General features: G+C 43.1%; 1 protein-coding gene across 1 annotated transcript in view; it reads left to right on the forward strand.

Annotated features, from left to right (window-relative positions):
* FMN1 (formin 1) overlaps positions 1–22796 on the forward strand; it is a 469294-nt gene extending 446498 nt beyond the window's left edge. Inside the window, exons 16-22 of the mRNA XM_085627914.1 lie at positions 1590–1719; positions 6010–6156; positions 7317–7376; positions 9011–9131; positions 12365–12457; positions 15486–15537; positions 22643–22796. Of these exons, the coding sequence (XP_085484040.1) occupies positions 1590–1719; positions 6010–6156; positions 7317–7376; positions 9011–9131; positions 12365–12457; positions 15486–15537; positions 22643–22796 (757 nt within the window). The remainder of the gene's footprint in view (positions 1–1589; positions 1720–6009; positions 6157–7316; positions 7377–9010; positions 9132–12364; positions 12458–15485; positions 15538–22642) is intronic.
* Positions 22797–23128: the final 332 nt, after the last annotated feature.

Genomic DNA, 23128 nt, shown 5'->3' on the forward strand with positions numbered 1-23128 from the left:
ACCCATTACCCCCATCGCACCCCCAACACCCAAGCTCTTTTTTATAAAAAAATGTAACTTGAGTTTTGCACTAAAAATCTTTGTTTTTATTTACCGATCCAAGTGGGATCTGCCTTATGGATCTATAAATGTAAAAATAATGGATAGGCGCATTTATCTGCTGGTGTTTTTTCTGACAATGCGGCACATTGCCCCTAAGCTGTATAGCACCGCCAAAAGGAATTGGAAAAGCCCAAAGGTGCGACCTATTGGCTTTGAGAGTGCTTGTTATTTCCAACGACATAGGAAGGAGAGGAGTGTCTGATTAGATCAGTTGCTACTAATCCTAAGGCAGCCTTGAAAACAAGACCGTGTTAGACTCTTGCAAAACAAGGATACCATTTAAGTTCAGGCTTTCTCAGCCTACTGCTCATATTGTGAGCACCTTTTTAGGTCGATCCTGGGCAGCGCTTGCGCTGCTTTGCGAGGCATGCTGTATTAGAGTATGGACTTGAAGCTCCGCCCACTCTCCGCCCATATTTTTCATTGGCTTGTGTCATTGTCCTTTGTAAATGCTGGCTTCTGATTCATTAATTGGCTTGTTAGTCGCTCCTTAGTACCGGCTTGTCTTCATTTGTAACTTATATCAAAACAAAGAGAGGGAACCTCTTTGTCTCCACTCTTAATCCCCAGAGATATACGCATAAACAACAAAAGAGTGAAGCAAGAATGTCAAGGGCTATGAACAAAAATCACTCATGTTTTTTAAAAAACATGATGATTTTTGTTCATAGCCCTTGACATTCTGGCTTCACTCTTTTGTTTGTGTTGATTTGTAACTTCCCATGAGGACTGGCCCTTTTACTTCTGTTGTTTCACGGTGTGTCTTATTTAGTCTATAAGCACTATTTTCTTTAAAGAGTTCCTCCTTCTGCAGGCACAACATCATTCGTGCAATATTCAGTGCGCCATGCGTGCTTTCACTTTCCATGCAGCCTGGGACAATGGCGGTCGCTTCTTTGAAATGAAATTGGTCTCGTATTTACAAGAGTTTTAGCTATTGGCAAAGAAAATGACAATGCCTTTCATTTATGTGTTAATAATCAAACAGATAAATCAAAGGCATTGTTATTTACAATGCCAAAAGCTTAAACTCTCACAAATACAAGACCTATTGCATTGCAAATGTTGTTTCTAACTGCACACAGTTTTCCACTGAGCGTATGTCCTTGTATGTAGATGGCCGGGTCGGGCTGACCTTTAGGTCAGTCAGCCTGTTCCCGATGGGCTGGTTTGAAAGGTCAGTGTGTTTGTGGAACTGTTTTGTGGTCCCGAGGGCCATTTTTACTGTTGAGTTCCCTGATATTAGAGCAAATATTACCTGTTGGAAGCTCCAGTGCATGCAGTCTCCCATGTCTTGCACAACACTTGAACTGCGTTATCTTTACAAGTTCAAAACTGCCAATTTGCAAACATGGGCCACATTTTTAGTCTCCCAATTCACTAGTGGAGGCCATTTTTTTTTATTTTGGTGCCCGGCATGTTTTCTTTCCTGGTCCGACCCTGGTAGGTGGATATTTGAAAATTCCAGACCTCTTCTCTCTTCACAGGTTCCTGTACGAGTTATCCCAGATCCCAAACTTCGCCGAGCGGTCGCAGTGCATCATCTTCCAGTCTGTGTTCTCTGAAGGGATCACCTCTGTGCATCGCAAGGTTGATGTCCTCTCCCGGGCGTGTAAGGTATGGTGAACCAAATAAAAGAATACATATTGGTCACCCACAATGGATATTTCTGTGCTGTTAGAAGTAGATTTTTTTAGACTTCGTAAGGGCAGAAACGCTTAACGAATGAGGAAGCAGCAGTGTATCTAACTTCACCCTACAGTAGTTTTACTGTTTTTTGTTTGTTTTGTTTTTTGTGTGGTTTTATACAGTGCAAACACGACCCAAAGTTATTGAAGCGCTTTACATGTGCACCGGTTACATTACACATTGAATGTTCAGTTAGTTGTTTCTTTTCAAGTTCAGTTTGTTTTCCTTCTCATCCCACCCATGACCTACCACACTAAAAACCGAATTGGGATCAAGGTGTCAATCCAGCCTTTGTTTCAACACCTGGGGAGGGGGGGGGCGGTGTTCCTGCACACCCAACCAACCAGTGGCCCTAAAAGAAATTTGTTAGAATCAATGTTACATACCTGAACTAATTCTGTAAAATCCAAGCATCACGTATAGAACAAGTGTTGCAAATGAGCCACGCCGATTCAGAAGGAAAGCGCTAAGAGTGTATGTAGCGGGTGTTGCATTCAGAAGTACGCTGTCACAATTATATTCCTAAAGTATAGTGTGGTATCACAGTGTCCTTTACAGAAAGCACATTTTCCATTGAAATGACCACTACATTTGCACAGATATACTGTTTCACTTACAAAAAACTATAGCGCACAAGCAATGTGTTACAAAAAACTATAGCGCACAAGCAATGTGTGGACATTGGGTTTCAACTAATATTGGTCATTTGCGCATCACCAAGTAAAGTGTCTTGATTTGTTTTGCTCCTATTAAGATCTTTGTTTCCATCACACTTCAGAATTAGAAAAAAAAGCACTTCATTTTTGCTTTCCTACTTTAATTTTGAAATATTTCTACAGTTCATTTATAGGTATTTAATTATTGATGCATTTTAGAAGAAAACGAGACTATAGCCTACCGTTTAACTCAGTTCACTTTACAAAATTCTCACACTTTTCAGTATGAGAAAGAAAAGTAAACACCGCTCTCCATGTTAAAAGAATAAGCAGTAATCTGTCAGAAGACTTGAATGGCATGGGATCTTAGTCTTTGAAGGCACAACAAATATGATGAGAGAAAAACAACATTTTAAGTCCTCTTTAATGCTCATTTGCCTCTAGAGACCTTTGGAAGACAGGCTGTCAGGCAGACACCAGCCCTGGTTAACCAACAGACCGCTGAGTACGCTGCAGAGGACTCCGTTCCTTGATAATAGAAGACTTGTAACAAGAACAACATGTGGATCCAACTTTTAAGCACTACTGAAGAATTAGGATCCACCGTCTAAAACTATAGAACCAGTTTAGGTTGGTTTTCCTTTCAAGTGTCCTTTCATGGCTTCTCTCTAGACACAGCCTTTGTGTAGAGTGATGCTCCCCACAGCAGGGGTCATCTTTAACCTGAAACACCCACAACAGAGGCAGAAAGAGGTGTGAGGTTTCCCGACATGGCTGTCATTACCCAGCCTGAAGGAGTAATCGGGGAAAGACAAAAGAGTAGTACTCGCCAAAGGTTTCCTCACCTTTTACAAAAAGCCCATCTCTAATCCCTACTGTCCACCAAATGGCAGTGTTCAGGAAGACTAATCAGCAGCTCCTTGCAAACCAAAAAGTCTCATAAACGTATAAAGGGGACCTGTCTGCTCTCCCCTCACTTCACTGTCGCGGTCTCCTCCCTCGAGCTACAGGAATGTGAGCCGTACACTCGCAATGTCTCGGAGCACAGTCCTCTTCCTCCATCTTGTGAAAGGCCAGGCCAGGGTTAACCAAAATGGATGCACTACTTCACAAATTTGTTTCATTAAAGTTGACATGAAAATGGTACTCTGGTTTGTTAGGACATCTGCAGGCAACCCAACTTGCGTAAAGAGTGGAATGAGGAAATCACAGATCTGAGCTACAGAGGTTCTTCTTTGTGGAAAGGCATAGTCTGTCAAAACTAGATTGTGTTGTTGACCTCTTCTTGGAGGCTTTAGGGGACCTACTATATCTGTTCCAATCCTTTGGAAATACATTTGTATCTAGCAATGGTTGTAGAAGTGCCAGAGGAACGTGCCCTGGATTGCATAGTTGGCACACAGGACCTTTCTTGCTGAATTGAGTAGTTTCTGCATGTACACCGATCCAGAGCAGTTGTTGCAATATGATGAGTAAGTTTACTGTGTGCCAATTCTAGCTATGTCTGATGGTACGATGAGGGCTCCGGTAGTTGTTTGGTGTCATCTCCTTCCTTCCTTGGCACAACTCACTTTGGACCTGTGGCCAGAGGGGAAAAATCTTCCATATTGCTATTGTCCTTTGCTTTGGATAGAGCATGGTTTAAAGTGGAATCATTTAGTTGCTCTTTTCTAGAACTGAGGCAGTCATCAATCTAGATATCAAGTGTTAGAGGCGCCAACTCCCAACTTAGCAACTGAACCTTTCTTTTCTCTACTGTCCTTTGGCATCATGACTTTGGTGGTATCTGGGGTGTTGTCTTTCCAGGCACCTAGTACCCCAACCATTATTATCTCTGACTTGCCTGAGAAGGAGAAAAGGAGGGCATTAGGCACACAATAACACACCATCTTTCTTCTCCCTATCTAGCCCTTAACGGTGCCTTGTATACCGCTTGTGGAGACCTGCTTCTCTTTCTTGAAGGCCATGCTGTTATCCTTCAGGCGGTTTTTGTCTGTAGCCATTCCCTCTTGGGTCGCCTAGGTCTCTGCCTTTGCCCCTTACAAAATCTCTTCCTTTTCGTTCCTCCCTTGAGTTTTCAACATGGTGGCTGCAGAAAACTCGGAGTTTGCCTCTGAAGCTTGTGCATGCCCACACCGTCCTCACTGCCGGGCCTACCATGGGTGCCGATCAGTTGCCACTCCTCGACTGCCGCACCTGCCTTGTTGAGACACCAGAACGCGGTGCAGACTTAGCCTTCAGCTTGAGCTTGTTACCTGCCCTTGGTAAATGTCTGTCCTCTGTGCTCCCTCAAAGGGCCACATTACACAAGCATAGTTAACCGATATGGCAAAGTGGCCGTCAGAGTTGATTTTGAAAGGGGAGCTGTTGATGAGAGAACGCGCGCGAGAGAAATTACTTGAATTAGTATATTTTGTTCATTTAGGGTATCATTTTGTGTAAACGGAACACAGATAAGTATTGGTGTCCTATGATGGATAGAGAATGTAGGGTCCAGAGGCGTTTGAAGAGTGTTGGGAAAAGCAATCCGAGTAGTAATAAGGCAACAGTGGTAGCTGGTGAGATCCTAAAGCACCATGAGCGGAATTTGGCTTTGACTTTCTGGGTCCTTTGTGTTGGTAAGATTGGTAGTTGTTATGAACCCGTTCTAATGGAGTAGTTCTAGAGATGGATTGGAGTAAGGTTTGTCACAGAAAAGTTGTGATAGTTTCTTACTGATTTGTTCTCGAGAGAAGGGTTGCCAAAATAGATTATCTTTGAAAATGGAGTTCAGTTTTTGTCCTCAAGAAATGATTAGGTTTTAATTGAGAAGGGGTACAATTCATTAGCAAACCAATTTATAAGCAAAACAATTTATAAAACTTTAATGGACTTTCATGGTGAAGCGAGCAAATAGGTGGTCAGTTAGTTGTATTATGTTGGCAATAGCCAGTGAACTGTCTTTAGCGGGATCATTGCGGAAATTGTTGTGGGCACACGAGGCACATCTATTTGAGACTTTGAAAGGGCGTAAAACAAACACTCTGGTAGATTCAAGTTGGCTACCTAAAAAAGGTGGGGGGGGTAAAAGTTGCATCAGTAATACGATGGTAAATATAATGAAAGTAGCGTAACAGAAGAGTAAGCAATGATATGACAGGTTACACTCTGTTCAGGACCTGGATGTAAGAACTGGAGATTTGTTTAGGATCAGGGAAGGAAAGGTGAAGTCTGGTAAGGAAGAGGTTGTGGGGTTTTTCCGATCAGCTTCCCAGGTTGATTTAGGAAAATGGTGGAACAAAGAAAGAGTGGTCAAAATTGGAAAGGAGGGTTCGAAGTCTTAAGTGGCTGGAAAGGAGGATTTGTCTGAATGTCCTACATTGTGTAGATCCACACATCAGAATGAACCTAAAAGATTTTGTGTGGACCCCCTCCTACCTTTGTCATTTGTATCTGTGTAGCGAAGGAGATACTTGTAAAATACTTTTTTCCCCTCAAAGCAATACGAATAATCGAAAACAGACTCTAATCTTGGGTCTGGTCTTCCTGACTGTTTTTACAAACTGGCCTACATTCTTCACAGGGCCTGACGACCATGGAAAGCGTCAAGGACATCCTGGGACTGATTCTGGCTTTTGGAAACTACATGAATGGCGGCAACCGGACGAGGGGGCAGGCCGATGGATATGGTTTGGAAATCTTACCCAAGCTTAAGGATGTGAAAAGCCGGGTAAGTTCTCCCCAATGCCCCAGTTATGCTGTTATCCAGGTCTGAGATGGGGGGTTTTAGTACATTGAGTGGGACTTAGTAACACAGAGCATTTTAAAGGCCTTGGTTACTCCTTCAACCCCAAGCTGGTAGTCCTTCCTCCAAGCTAGAGTCTTGTGCTTAGTTTAATATGCCCTCCTATTATGAACAGCGAATGGCAAAATAAGTCTTCATCATACGGGCAGAGTTTAGTGATGGGCAATGAGTGTCCTGGTTTGGGATGTAAGGAAAATAAAAGTCTGGACTATGACAATATACTACAGTAACATTGAGAAAATAACTATTGAATGGAAAAACATCAATATTAATTCATATCTACCTATTCAACATTGATGTTAAGTAATATCTGCCAGTACAAATGATCGCAATGTTCCCGCTCTCACCAACAAAAACGGTGATGCTCTCATTAGATGAATCCTTTGAAGGTTTAAAATAAGCAAGAAGTGTGTCTTTTTGTAACTGGGAGGTTTTTGCCGTAGATAGGTTTGTTGGTAGTTGGTTTTGTATGGTCGAGATACTACTGTAGTCAATGCTTCCTAGTAAGTGATATTGTAGTAGATAATGTGCTCAAGTTGAATCCAGATATAATCAGGGTAACTGGAACAATGTATAATTGGAAGACCAAACTATACGGTAGGGTTGACAAAATTATGTGGCAGGGTTGACAAATGATGTGACCTATACTGTAGCAGTATTTCAATATTTTGTAATCTCAACTATTAAAACAATCTGGGCAAAGTTGCACCTATTTATTACCAGTTTAACACACACTGAATTCCTCAATCAGCAACTTAACCTTTACAAAGGGTCTGCTGCTGCATGGAGCCATGTGTGGCACTTTTTGTTCAGAATCTTTTCACCTGTTTGAGCTAGTAACTTTTGATCCAATTGAGCTAAAACTAGCATTTTGATGAAATCTGCTAATTATCCAGCAGATGGATTGTGTGGCAAATGTGGCATATCCATAACTATGCAGAAAAAAGTCTCCGCAGCAGGATCTGATAATTCCAGTGACCATGGATATAATGTATTGTGCTTTGTGTTTACAGTGCCTCTTTTCTTTAAAGTTTGCATGCCTACCTCCTGAGCGCCACTCACAACAACTTCTTTTCCTGCTCTAGGATAATCGCATAAGCCTCGTGGACTATGTGGTGAAGTACTACCTGCGACACTTCGACAAGGTCAGAATCCCAACAAGACAGGATTAAAAGCATTGTGTCACGGAGAGAAAGCAATGTTTGAAATATTAAATAGAGAAATGAAGACAGATGTTAAATACCAACATTTTTCTGCATCAGTCAATTTGGTTTTAACAATGGAAACAAAATTCAGAGATAATGTGACCAGTTGCAAACACTGATCATTCATCTGCCTGAACAGCAAATGTAATGACCTCATGGCGGATCTCTATATATCACCTCTCTAGCGATCATATGGTCCTGCACGCCCATACTGTTCCATTGCTGTTTTGTCATTGTACCGCACACTTGACCTGTGTTCTCCTGTATGGGCCACCCTCACATCTTGTAGATCTTTCAGGCTGGATCCTAATGCTAGCATGCTCTTCCTTTCTGTCACTCTCCCAATGTACATTGACCTGTGTTTCTCTGCTTTCCATATCATACGCAGTATTCCTATCACATGTATTTCTTGTTCAGTAGCCCCTATATGCAGTTTTTATTGTACTGTGTGGTAAATCAATGTGCTTACTCATGAACCACGGAATCCTGCTAATGCAGCTCTGCGGTTCTTTCCCTCTCTCCTATCTTCACGTATTGAGAATCCTGTTACTGACTGCGGACCTGGCCTGAACTATACAGAACATTGCTCCTCCTTTCCAAAACACCTGGCGTGTTATTCCTTGCTGTCCAGTCCAGGTTATAAAGACCACCAGGGAATCTGTCTAACGCTGACCTGTTATCTACTTGTAAAGTAAATATCTGATAGACATCTACCCGCAGATTCCTTACCTCTGAATGTACCAGGTGTCAGACTGGATCCAGAAGATTTTTGCGTGAGCAGTACCCCTGCGTGCCAGTAGGTGGCGTTGATCTGCTTCGTGTGGCGTCGCCCATGCTGGAAGTGATGTCCACGTCACCTATAAAGGCACCACCACAGCTCGCTGACGTCAGTTCTTCTCTTTCCGCGCCAGTTAGCGTTGATCCTGGGAAGAGTATTTCTCATTCTTTCCAGACGTGGCTTGTTGCCACCAGTCCTATTTTACTCCGAACCCCGCTGAGACCTGTGACCTACAGCTGACGAGTCCATCTTAAGTATGCCAGTCATTGCTCACCATCTCCATCTCTGACCCGCTACCCTACTGCTGTCCAGTTCTGGTTATGCAAAGCACTCTCATCCCCTCGAACTTTGCTTTGATGGATACAGCGGTTCTATCCTGGTTTACGCAGATCACCTCTCTCCCCGTCAATCCTTGACGTGTAACCTACTGCTTCCCAGCCGTGGGGAACAAGCTTTGCTCACCTACTTCAACACTGTCATGTCAACCTACTGTACTCCACTCCTAGTACTCTTAGATCTGATAGACTGGTGTAGCTGCCATGTGCGGCTTGTGATGCCCACGTGTAACCCCCAGGTGCTCTGTGCAACAGAGGGCGACTGGCTTCCTCTGAACTGCTATGTAAGGCCCACACACCAAGTTAAAAGCCAGAATCCAAGCTTTGCCTCGTCCATATCGTTTGACCCTACACGGATGGAGTTTAATAGCTCCCCCTGAAGTTAAGCTGTTTGTCCAGAGATGTGAATATTTTTCTTTACATGTCAGCATTCTTTTTGTAACCACTCTTTTATTTGCCAGGACGCTGGGACAGACCAGAGTGTGTTTCCTCTCCCAGAACCCCAAGATTTCTTCATGGCCTCACAGTTCAAATTCGAAGACCTTTTGAAAGAATTAAGAAAGCTTAAAAAAGAGCTTGAAGGTAAAGCAAAATGTTGCATTCATTTATTTTAAGAAAATAATAAATAACACAAGCAGTAACCTTATATTAACATTTTACAAAAATGAGAACTTATGTCATATTAAATGAAGTGCAGACTCATGGACCATGGTTTACGAAATTTCTGAAGTTGGAATTTTGCCAGTTATATAAAGTTTTTTGTTTTTTTTTACAAACATATATATATTTTTTTGTTGCAAAAAGCATGTGGAAAATCCTGGAAAACGAAGCAGATTTGGCAGATGAAATAAAACTGAAAAAACAAATGTGTGCAGTGTTCCCAAGTTAACGAAAAAAATGTTGCAGGAAAAAGTTCCTCTGAAAAATGTTTGTTGGAAATTTCTCTGGTTTTGCAAAGTGTATAATAGTGCACTCACTTATTATGAGGATATGACAGAACAAAAAGGGGTTGAACAGTAGATTCGTGGTATAAAGTTTGAAAAATGTTACATTTGATGCAAATATAAGGAAAGTGCTGTTAGTATTTTCTTAGAATTTAGAATGTAAAAAGTCCTGAGTCTGAAATGCCTCACGGGAAATTCTCAAAAGTTTCAAAGGGGATAACAGCACTCAATTGAATACTCCAGCATTTCTGGGAGAGGAATTGCTCGATCACTCGCAGAGAAATGGAAGAATAAGCGGTACAAATAAAGAGTTGCATCTAGATCTGCATACAGAACCACTGGCGTAACGAAAAGTGGAGGGGCCTCCCTGCACGGAACGTAGAGGGCCCCCCTACGAGATTAATCTGGAGCTCTCTGGACAGAGTGCAGTGCCGAGGGGGGCCCTTGGAGCTTGGGGCCCCCCGCACCGCGGGGGTTGCGGGGGCCTGTGTTACACCCCTGTACAGAACCCTCCGTTTGACGCACCAGTCTTGCATTGCATGATAAAAACATTAATTGGAAGTCACTGCATTATGCAGGAAATTTCCTGTTAATGATGCATGGGCTGTAGGAATCATGCATTTACTTGAAGAAATAAGGCAGCTCTAGAAGGGCAGATTTATCAGAATAATGTCCGTCGAAGAAACCAACTCTAGAATTGGCGGCTGGCCGCAGCTGGGATAACAAAGGGGCATCAGAGGTAGCGTCTCTACCAGATGAGCCTTATGGCAACTGGTCCACCGGGAGTCAGCCTTTACAACGCTTTACTTCGCAATGCCTTTGCCACGCAGGGCCTTTACCACAAATATGCCTTCACTATGCATGCCTTTACAACAAAAGGTAAGTATATTTAAGAGTGTGTGTGTGTGTGTGGGTGTGTGTGTGTGTGTATGTATGTGTATGTATATATATATATATATATATAACATTTAGGGTTAAGAGGTGGGTAAGGGTATTGGGTGCAAAAAGAGGGGGTTCCCCCCCCCAAAAAAAAATGTTTTTAGAATTAAAAAAAATGGGGTTGTTTGAGGCTTACCCCAAATTAAGAAAATATTTAAATGTACATTTTTTTTAATGGGGGTGGTTTGGGGGCACTAACCTAATAACAAAAAATACAATTATTAATTGAAGGTTTCACTTACCTTATATATAACGCACTGTAAAGGCATGTATGGTAAAGGTATATGCGTTGTAAAATATGTGTGGTAAAGGCATGCTTTGTAATGTCAAAAAACTAGTCCACTGAATGCCACATGAAGCTATTCATTTTTTGAGTTAAATCATCTAGAATGTAGAGGCCCCACAGGGTTGTTGATAGTTTCACATGGGAGGATATGTTTGAATATACATGGCGCGGAAGAGCAGCCTAGTAACTTAATAACCAGAAGATAAGTGCCAGCATCGTGTGGTTACACTGTACGCACAAGGATGCTCCACCATCGCAGGAGGTATGCATCTGAATAATTCGCTCCAAATGGAGAAGGGTTGGAATGAGGTGGGTAGTTTGATTGGTGTTTAAAAGTTAATAGCCTCAAACTCATAGTCTGTTATCCAATATCCTATTTGTTAGCAAATATGGAATGTAAATTTGATGTTCTAAAACCTAATACAGAGAAGTCAAACAAAATACTCTAGAATGTATTGTCAATGTATCTCATTATGAAACAAAAAGTGAATTCAGTTAACTAATATTATTCTGCCTCAGGAGCATATAATGAATTCCATTAAGGAAAGATCTTTTGCCTACACAAGTTTGGTCTCATTTGCCCATGACGGATAATCCCAAAGCAAACACAAGGAGATGATGGACGGAGCACTGAAACTCTTCAAACACTCACCCACAGTCACAGATCTGGGTTGAATCTATCATAGTTCTTTAGATCACTTTACCACCCCAGTTCAGACTCCGCTATATGCAAATCAGTCTGACCCTGTGCCTCATGGGAACAGTCCAGCCTGAACTGCCAAGCCACGTCTTCCCTGGACTGGAGACAAGCATCCTGGGACCGGTTTCGGGATATCACCCCTCAGCCAGGCTAGCTTGAATCCAGTAGCAAAGTAAGCAAGGGACCCACGTCTGGGCATACCCTGCCAATTTAGGGCGAACAAAGCAAACACAAGGAGATGACGGATGGAGCGCTGAAACTTTTCAGACACTCACCCCCAGTCACAGATCTGGGTTGAATCCATCATCGTTCTTTAGCTCCCTTCGCCACCCCAGTTCAGATCCTGCTATATGCAAATCAGTCTTGCCCCAGTGCCTCATGGGAAATCTAAATCCCATTGGACACTATGGTAGTGGAGAGCATTACATTATGTGATCTCAGCCGAATGTCATTGCTTAATTAAATTCATTTTATGTTCATAAAGGCTCATGAGGTTGCTTGATTTTTTTACACTTGGTTAATCATTTTTGGTTGCAGAACCATAATGGACTTTCATGAAGGCTAAAAGTAGGCAGTGTTAGGATATCACCAGGTTTCTAGACCTTCTATCAAAGTAACGCATTTGTTTTATTGGAAGTTGGTGATGGCAAGCACGGAGGGATGTAATTATGATTTGAAAATCCGTTGTAGGGTTAATTTTCTAGGGGTTTGGAAACAACAACACTTTATTTAGAAAATGTAAATGCATGGTTTAGGAGGCGACCATTAAGAGTTGGGTGTGTGTAATTGAAAGATGGACTATGTGATGGGAGGAGAAGTAGTGAGGACCACCATACTATAAGTGCATCCCCTAGTTACGTGACGTTAGTGTGGCTCAATGTCCACTGTACATTGTACACTATAACCAACTCTGTGCAGAAAAATAAGTGGAAACTTATCTTTACAGTTTGTGAGAAGCAAGTCGTCGTGGTGTGCCGACTGTCCCCAGAGGAGTTCCTGCAACCTTTTAAGGACAAAATGGAAGAATTTATTACGAAAGGTAAGTCAAATTCACTTTAAGGGGAACCTCCCAACAAAAATACAAATTGTTTAAGTCTGTTGCCCTCTCCCCTTTTGATTTCAGGATTTTTAAAAAAAAAATTTTTAAGGGAAGCCCAAGCTAGTAGAAATATAAGAAATAAACCAAGCTAAGCTGTGTACACCAAGCAGTAGAAAAACAAACCAGCCTAAAACAGAAAATAATGTATCATTAGAGTCCTGGGTGAGCGCGTCACCGTGTGTTTGGTGTCGTACATCGTGTTATCGAATTATTGTAACTGGGTAGAAAGCTTTGCATTATTCTCAACATCTTTCCTGTATGTTAGGAGACATGTAGGTATTGCAATTAATTCTTAGTCTGTATATGATTAAAATACAGTTAATATATGAATACGCGGCCATCCTAAGCGAGAGTACACAGTTGATTAAGGGTGAATGTTCTGCTAGGAGTACGACAGACAGTAAGTAAGTCTTGGCCGATCATGGCGAGAATCCGTGTGAACACTCTCCTGTATCAGAAGCATAGGGGATATAATTAGGGACGTGATTTTGGTCTTGGGCCTCACAGAGATTCCTTTTAGCCTAAATAGTCCTCTTTTTCGAATGAAATATCTGGCCAAAGGTAATGTCCCTTCTGAGTTGGTTGTGTATCATTGGCTGTATGGTGCCATGTTGTCCTCTCAGGTTCTCACCTTGTCACCTGCATTGGTGGCGGCTCGTCTTGTACACATCGGGGGGCTTTTGCCGATACCTCAATCGGTGACTCTAGGCAATGCGTCCACAGAGATACCGTGGTGACTCACCATGAATTGCCGACAGATCTGATGTGGAACATTTCTGGATACATTTCAATATCTGAATATATGTCTGAATCTGCAGATAACTTTTTAAAAATACCTAGGGTTTGAGTGGCCACTGCAGAGATCTGCGTGTAACCTGCAAGCCACAGGTACAAATCCTGGAATAGCCCACTTGGCTGTCCTTCCTTCTGATCTAAATAAAAGAAGTGTGGTTGAGTTTAGCAATAAAAACCCTTGTTACTTAAGCATCAAGAGACAATTCTGTTTGTGGTGTGCAGTATACAAATGGCCTGTGTTAGGGGTGGCAGTGAGTAACTTTAAAAGTGGTAGCCTGTGAATTGCTGTCCCAGTTTGCACTGAGAATTGGGATTAAAATTATGCATTTTGCTGCACAATTTTCCCATCATTTAGTATTAAAGTTATAGGCTTTATAAATATTCCAATACTGTCATGATAGATCCGGCAAATCGAAGCCTCCCAGGGAGGGCATCTTTGAAGGCTTCATCCACCAAGAAAAGGTTGTGGAAATGTTCTGCACGTGGTGTATTTTTCTTTGCAATTTCCCTTCACAAATACTAAAGCCACCCATCCGGTTTAAAGAACAATCAAATAATCTAACTACAATTTGACAAGGCCCTTGTATTACAAGGTGTATAAAGCATTTTCCTTTACCACTGCCGTCCCCTTCTCCACACTACCCCATAGTTAATTCCCCTTCAAATATCCACTGTAAATGTGTTTTGGAAAAACAATTGTTTTAAAAAACATCAGCTTGACAGTTACTAAATATGCATTCATGTTGCTCACATATATTTGTCCTTTTTGTTCAGTAAACTAATTTCCCTCAAATTCATTTTGCTATTCTCTAAAATTTTACTTTTTGCCCTCAGATGCAAGCTTTTCATTTTGGAGTAAATTAGATAATTTTAATCCCAAACACACTTTTCAGTTTCAAATAACTATGCATCATCACTGTATGCCATGACCACCTAGACTGTGCCATGGATGACCACCTTAACTCAAAGGTGCCTACCATATCACAGGAGTCGAGTACTCGCTTTATGCCAGAGCAACCTGCCTTTGGCCAAGTGCGTAGATCATAAATGCAATGAATCAACAAACAATATTTACCATATGTCAGTGGTAAACACCAGACCACCAAAATGATGTGGTACCCACTAGATGTCAGGGATGCCCGCAAGAAGTCAGTAGTTACAAAAACGAGGATCGCCACCATATGCCAGGTAGGCCCACCGCATGCCAAGAAGGCCTCTACCTGATACTAGAGATGTCCCCAGCATACACATAGTCTCATGTGAACTATTTTGCAAACGCACAGTTGTTTGCTTCTTGTTAGTTGCTCATTCTTTCTTACCTCCTCCCCACTCATTGGTATTGGTACAGTCCTACTGGCATGATGGTCTGTGCAACGACAAGCCTGTCCATGTAGCGTGGTGCTGATTGCTTCCTTTGGTTTTGTGTTTGCAAACTGCACACTGTTATGTGCTTCCTAATCCCTGGCAGGGAGGGATCAGTTCAGGAGGATCTAGGTTGCTCCAATGTGGCTGTTCCAAGGCTCAATGTGAATCTCTTCAGCACCCTAAATATTGGCAAGACTATAGGCTTCAGAGTAGGCTCTGTTCTCAGAGATACACATTGCACTTTTGGGTTTTTGGGGAATTAGAGAGCAATAATACTCGCGTGCACTCAGAGTGTGTGTGTGCGCCGTGTGTGCATGCTACTCTTCTAGATGGAACATGTGGATCCCCCGCTACTTTCTCCATGCGGTTGTCCATTCTGCACTCGTACTGTCATCTGTCGGACTGCGCAGTGGGAGAGCAACCAGGTATCCCCTGTTTTCTCTTGCGGGACTGCACCCCAAACATCCCTTTGGAGCAGTGACCCCTCCAGGAAGTACTCTTTTAATTATTTGTTTTTACTGTTGTTGTTGATGTGTCAAAGTTTGAATCTTCCAAAAAGATCAGTATATGCCACAGTGGCTAGTGGGCCACGTGAGGGAAATATTTAATTCATATGCTGCAGAGAAAAACAGGACAGTATAGCTTCCTTTGAGGATCCTAGCAGTAGGTGAGTGTGAAATGTATCATGTTGACACTGGATGAGTGTGTGACTGAAGAATACGTATAGCACCCACTGTGATTCAGATTCATATTTGATCATTTAAAGATGCCTTTGCTTTTACTCAACATATGTACTTTTCCCTTGCAGCCAAAGAAGAACACAAGACGGAGGAACATTTTTTGGAGGCCACTGAGAGCAGGTACAGTTTACTTGAGTATCTCTTATTTTGCAGTTATGAGGTCTGGCTGCAGACCCATGTTGTCCCTGACTGGTACCATGCACTTTCAGAATCTGACCACTTATATTTCCAATCATATTATGTTCATATAGGGGATGCTTCTGGATTTCATCTGCATGCATGTGGGAATCATGGGATTGCATGAGGCAAGCATGCAGCTCAGCATAAATATTGAACAAAACTTGGTGAGGGGGATGGGGACACCACAGAATAGGCCCTCTGTCCTAGACATATGTGGTAGCAGACCCTTTTCGTAGGTGCTATCCATAAGAAATTATGAAATCATTGAACCACAAAGCCTCACCTCCCAGCAGCCTGGAGACGATCAATCAGGGTCCTGTGGATGAGTGTGTGAAATGCAGTCGACAGTCCCAATATTACCAAACTACTTACATCACCACCATCCAGAATCCTGTATTGTCAGAACAGACTATATACCTTTGTTAGGGCAAAAGTCAACCTAGAACTAATAGAAATAGAGGAATCCTCCCTCCCCCCCCCCCCCCAATCAAGAATGCCAGTCTGTCTATTTGCAGTTAACTTATCTACATCCGCAAGTGCTGAATGGACAACCACAGAAAGAAAGTAGTGGGTAAAGAAGACCCAGGAGTTGCCACAGACCATGAAGACTTTGAAATCTGCCTTGAATGTAGTGGGTTCGGAAGGAAAGCGTATGAAGGAAACACTCTGAGGATTTTGACAAAAGCGTAGGAAAGTGGTTGGGGTCCATGGGAGTTAGGTCTGGGATGATATTGGTATTTGCAAGTTGGGGGATGTTGTGGGAAGACACTGGTTGTAGTAGTTCAGTGAGCCCCACATAGAATTTGGATCGGAACTGACAGAAATCACTAAATACTTCAGATGCTGACATGCCTTAAGCAATTCCCATTACAATTGAAGTTTCCAATCGATCGCACACTGATAGAGACTAGGGTCATAATGGAACATGTCACAAACAGGATGGTTTCTTAGATTTGTCAGACTCATGTATGTAATAAGCAAAGTAATGTGTTGCTCCTCCTAGCCTTTGCTGATTGGTAAGGTGGGTGAAGCCATATTGCATCCCAAGGAAGTGATCTTACAGGTTTACCTAAACTTTTGTAAGTTAAAATCCTGAACACTAGATTGCTGTCCATGAGTTAATGACCCCACATATGTTTAATGACACAGGAAAGTGGGAAATTTTACCAACATGCTCTGGAGATGTAATAAGGGTAATCTATTTTGAATGCGGTAGCTCTGGACCAGGGCACTCGGAGAAGGATGATGGTGTATGTCTGCAGAAACACGTTTGTACAAAGCTCGAGACTGCCGAAAGAATGACTGAAAGCAGAGTCCCCTTTGAGAGATACCTGGTTGGATAACAGAGATATTGTATACTCCTTCAGACCAACATCGCGATATCTGGGGAAATCCCTGTTGGTTTTTTTTTCCTTCTGGAAGGGACTTTGCTAGAAATAGTTTTGGGGCTAGCAGACTTGCTGTACTGAAATGATTTTACCTCCTGGAATGCTCCTTTATATTTCAATTGATTGCAGTGCTATCAATGACTAAGGGGTGTCGGCTTTTTTGTTTCTGAAGTTATTGCTTTTATGGCAAAAGAAACCTAATTAAAATAAAAACCCAGACTAACCCCACAACCAAATGTATGGTAGACTAAAAAGCAACCACTAAGCAGTAACCTCATTCGGTTTCTGCACAACTGTGACAGTGGAAGCATCCAATGGGAATCCTCTTTCGCAAGGAACTGAGGCTGAGACAAGCATTCTCTTTGGTTATAGACTAAAAGTAGTCCATTGAGAGGTGGGAGGATTGGACAGAACAGGCACTGGGGTAAATGTCCTTCGTCAGCATGGTTAGTAATATTAGAAGTAATATCAGATAATTGTGACATATGATCACATAGTTTGCCCGCAATGATGGCTGTAGGGGATACCATAAGGTTTGCTAGTTCCTTGCCCATTGTGAAAATTTATTTATGTTTCTTATACAAGGTGTTAGAAAAATTCTTGATATGTTTTCCTGGTTGCCACTTTGTAAATTTCGACTGAATCTGTAGATTTAGGGGATGTTTTAAAGTTGTGTTGAACCCTCCTGCGCTGCATGTTTTAACTTAGTTTTTGGCTTTGCTACTTCTGGAGAGAACAAGATTTGTGGTAAGAATTACCTCAAATGTTTTAGGACTGGAGTTATCTAGTCCCAGAGTATTTTTGGGAAAGGTTCCGCTGATTTTCGATTTACGAAAAACTGTTAACTAGATTTATGGTAAAGCAGGATAAATCGCAAATGTTCAAAGTTATTGATTTGATTAAAAGTGATTTTAGCACTTGATGCTAGCCAGCCCTGCCCAAATGCCACCTTATGTGGTTTTCCAACAGAATAATCAAATAGTTCAAGGGCTACATAGATGGCAGAAATAGCTGGGTATGTTTATGCACACACTTTGTGGTCATCAGGCATGGTTTCTGGGCATTGGCGTACAGATACGCTTTTGTTTACCTGATCACACAACAATATTTCAGGGATAGTTGCATATGCTCATGCCTTCTAATGTGACAAAAACAATGCAGATATTTTTCAAAATCCTGCCAGCTAGATAATGCCACAAAATTAGAAGGTGTGGTATGTCCTGAATTTGGACAGCTTTGCCATTCGTAAACAAGATTCGCACAGAAACTTTGTCTCAGGCCACAAAAATGCTTTAATTTGTCGATGTGACTGAAACAGTATCAAGTGTTTATGAACAACACCCAGGAGTGCCATTGTGTTATGCCTGGCGGGGCAGCTCTCGTTACGGTGTTCTCATGCTTGGCGCAACCAGAGGATTCTTCTCGCCTTTGGCACGATGATTGTTATTGGGTGACATTGTTGGAATTTTTGGTATGCCGCCTTCCTGGAAGGACCAAACTGTTTGCACCTGCATTTCCCTGAAATGTGTCGCCGTCTAGACGACAACCAGAGAGTAGCAATTCTTATTGAAAGGTCGGTGAGGGATGGCGGCTGAGGGCCAAGTCTTGAAGTATGTTATGAACCCAACATCATCCATCAATGGTTGCAGTGTTTCCTGGACTCTGACCTTTAATGTATCAAAAATAAAGCCCTACCAGACTCTGACCCACTTCTTTTGCCTCAGTACACAACAATCTACTGAAACGCGTTATTGATTTGAGACCATGGGACGGGCATCATTGGATATTTCCAAATGGAGAACAGGTGTTTTTGATTGGGGTCCACGGCTGAATTCCAGTGTGTGTGGTGCCTCCAATCATCCCATCTCATCTCTACAAGGGCAAAGCCCCACAGTAATGTGCATGGGTCAGACCCTTGAGGACTGGTAGTAAGACAAAACTGGACGAATTCTTACCTACAAGGGCATAGAAAGCTTTTCAGTTTCAAAATATCAAGGCACATAAGTGGGATACCTCTTGATACCAAAAGGATCCTTCTCAAAAATACATTTTGTATTCTGTCACATTTCTGTCCGTGACAAAGACCCAGTCATCCTGATCTTCAAACATGGCCACCCAAGAGCTTCTAAAAATCAGGTCACCTGGAGATCTAGGAAGATGCTGAGAGCTGGGGAGGTTTTAAAGTGTAGCTGCCATTTGACAGAAGGTGAATGGTGAGGCGTTCGAATGACTACACGGGTGAGAGTGGAGGACGGGGCCAGATTTGCAGGACAGATGACTTATTCTTGCAGTTACCGTTGTCCAGGGCAGGAGGCAATGGTCGCTCCCTTGCCTCAAGATAAGGCCGGCCCTTTTTGTAAGGCGCTCTGTTGGGTATCACGGCTCCACAAGTGAAAAACAAACATGGGGTTCTCCAACTGGAGCTCCCTATGGGGTGGGGTAGTGGGAGACCTAGACAACCCTCAGGAGAAGGTACCTACACACTGTACACAGCCTGCTGGGAGGTCAGTGGGCTAAAAGTTCCTAATTGTGTTTTTTCCCTTTCATTGCAGTTCCCTATTTGTGATTCTGCGTTTCCATGTCTGATGATCCAATATGAAGCGCTTATTTGAAGTCTGTTGGGTCTCAAGGGGCTCAGGGAGCTGGCAGTAAACGTTCAGTGAGGACTCTACAAATTTATGTTGAACATAGTGAAGGGGCACAGCTTATAAAAACAGAACAAGCTACATGGAAGCTTACTGCTAGGACCTCTGTTTCTTGTTGGCCTTTTCTTGCAACCCAGCAACAGGGGAGTAGCCACCAGTGATACTACTGGTCTGTGGCAAGCAAAACAGGCGACGGAAAATGTAAAATTGTCTTTAATGGGAGGATGCCACACTGAGACGGTGGCAGGCCATCAAGGCAAATGTAACTGAACCAAATGCAATGATATTTGAGAAGAAATCAGAGCATGGAATACAAAATCGGAAAATGCACAGTGGAGTAAGTACTATTGACATAAGTATTAATAAGAGGTCAGGCTAAAATCAGGTACTACAGTGGCACAGATCATCAATAAGTTTCTCGTACCTGAACTGCGCAGGTATCGAGATGACCTCACACCCAGACTGTTCGCTGTGGGTCTGGATATTACCTGGGGATTTCTTGCGCTGTTAGCCATACGAGTAACCAGATATGCTGCCCTCTCTTCTTGCATTCTTAAGAGGTTGGAACACAGTTAGTTATTTGCAGGTTATTCATTGCCCCCGAGGCAATATTTTGAGTCCATTTTGATGTCATAAGTGATGTCATCTACTTTGTACAGTCACTGTTAGCATTGACAACAGGAAGCAATGTCTACCTGCTCCCCTGCAAGAGAGACCCCTTAGGCTCCAAACTCAAAACCAGGTGATTTTTTTCATGACCTGGCCTGCGCGATTCAAACTGGACGCGACAGCGGGCCTCGATAAAGTGGCTGTCTGCACCCCAAGATGCTGGCCCTGTTTTCCTTTCATACATAACCTATTGCCATCTTAAATTTGGGTCTTTTTTCTTCACGTTTTTCAGTATTTTCCCCTTATACTTATTTTGGCATTTCTACCCAGGGTCTTGTTGCTGCCTACATCCAACGTCATTCTTTTTGCCAAATGCAGGCAGGATCTCTGGCCTGACAGGAGATGCCTTTAGTGTGCAGGGAGCGGTCACATCTCTGAGACTTGTCCTGTGAGTCGCCAAGTGCAGAAGAGAAACTCTAAATGTGTAAGTGCTAAATATAAGGATTGTGATTCCCTGTTCCGATAGAAGACCCAGACCAAAAGCCACAGGGTATCGCGGCTCTCCTGTATTGCCACTTCAACCCTGTGCTGCAAAAAAAATAAATCACTACCTCTGACTCGGTTCCAGACACAGAGGAATTTTGGGGATCACACATCAATGTTTCAAAATGGGTGTCAGTCCTTTTGGTTCCAACCCCCCGCAGGGAGCCTCCTCTAAGGAGCCTGTGTTTAAGGATTCTCGTGTCCCACTTTTTCAAGCCCTCTGCGCTCCTAATGTGAATGCCCCAGCCACTGAAGTGGTTAAGATTGGCTCCACCGTTAGCATGGGCGCCTCCACTGCCTCCTGCACATTTCTCCCTTCCTCTTGTCAATGACTTTTAGAGCTCAGCTCTCCCATCCCCTTGAAGTCAGATGGCCAGCACTGATTCCGGGACTGCTAGAATGTGCCCGGGGACCCTCCATAAAGTGTAGAAGCGCGGTGCTACTGGTAGGAGCAGGTACCTCCCTGCTCAGCAGATCATCCCACGCCTTATGAGAAATGGCTGAAAGGCCACCGCCCACTTCTGCAGGACATGCACAGGTCTTTTGAGCAGCTTATGTCCCGAGCGTTAATCTGTAGACACTACTATGCACACTCTGGGCACAGGGGTTATGGGAAGAACACATGACTGGGTGGGATCAAAAGGTTTAATCCTTTTAGGACTACATGCATATGTCCGCTTGGTGAAGTTCAAGCGAGCGACAGGTAGAACCACTTCTACTTCCATTGCCTTCTAAATCTTTTCTTCAACAGAATAGAAGATGAAATGGGTATCGAATAGTAGACATTTCAGTGCAGTGTTTCAGGCCTCTGAGAGGCAGGGTGAGCGTTTCTGGAACAAACATACCTTGATTAAATGTGTGTCTACAGAAACCAAGCCACATTTATGTGGAGTGCTTGCACTAACACAGTGCACCCTGTGTCCAGGGAGCGCGTCCGGCATCTTTGTGGAGACTTGAAGGAGAGTGAGGTTAGACCGATGGATGGTCTGGATTGGTCAGTAACTGGTGCCAGCCATCCATTGCTGAGAGTGCATTTTCATGTGGCTTCTGGCTCTTCTGCTTCAGGCTTTCTTAGGTGCTGCTTTGTCAAGTTCTTTACAAGGCATTATCTGCTGCAAATCGGTGCATGAAATGGGCCTGGCTTTGTTTGGGTGACCCTGCAGCAGTGTGTTTTTGTAACCAGCGCTTTGGTACTTACTACTCAGACCTGCCTCTTATGCGACTTGCGAGGAAGCCTCTCCGCAGGAATCCGCCAAAAGAAAGATCTTGTCGTGGATGAAGTTGGTACCTTCCAGAAGGGTTTTTCTAATAGATACTCTTATCTTAGTTCGGATTCATCTGTTGGCACCTGGTGTAGCACTTTGGGACGCTGTTTCTAAAGCTAGGCTCTATCTCGGTCTTCCCTTCTACCCTCAACGGAGTGAGAAAGTGTAGGCAGCATAAGTGTCATGCACAAAGCATTATCGTGTTGAGGATCTGTGTGGTTACATCTCGTGACCACTGGGCGACTCTGGGGCTGAAGTGTTTAGCGCCACATTTTGTCCACTGTGGTATTAAAGTTTTCAGATCCAGTATCGTGCTTGATGAATTAGCAGAGAGAGGAGTGTCTACCAAAATACAGTATTGAAGGGAAGTAGCTGCTCTTTACTGTTCTTCCTGGGTGCGTTTCGCAGCCCCTGCTCTAGTTCAGCTGCAGCCTTGAGACATATAGTGTGAGGTGAATCCTTGAAGCACCTCTTGTATTGCAAGTTGCCCTTGAGCGAGGCTGTGCTGTATACGTTCTTTAAAGGAGATACAGATCTACTATTTTTTTATTTTAAGTGTGTAATGATGTGTGTCATTTTCCTTTCTTCCCTTCAGTTTTGCGGAAACTGTACGATTCTTTGGTCTAAAGCCCAAGAATGGTGAGAAGGAGATTGTCCCCAACCAAGTCTTCATGATGTGGTACGAATTCTGCGGAGACTTCAAGGGCGTCTGGAAGAGGGAGAGCAAGAACATCTCTACAGAGAGGTAGGGCTCCCAGCTCAGCTTCTGGACCCTCGTCCGAGCTCCCTTTGTGCAGAGAATTGACTCCATTTGTGCAGAGAATTGACTCCCTTTGTGCAGAGAATTGACTCCCTTTGTGCAGAGAATTGACTCCCTTTGTGCAGAGAATTGACTCCCCTTGCGCATAGAATGGACTCCCCTTGCGCATAGAATGGACTCCCCTTGCGCATAGAATGGACTCCCCTTGCGCATAGAATGGACTCCCCTTGCGCATAGAATGGACTCCCCTTGCTCATAGAAGTGACTCGAATTTACTCTTTGTGCATAGAATTGACTCCCTTTGCGCATAGAATTGATATC

The sequence above is a fragment of the Triturus cristatus genome, chromosome 9 (assembly GCF_964204655.1).
Source record: "Triturus cristatus chromosome 9, aTriCri1.1, whole genome shotgun sequence".
NCBI lineage: Eukaryota > Metazoa > Chordata > Amphibia > Caudata > Salamandridae > Triturus > Triturus cristatus.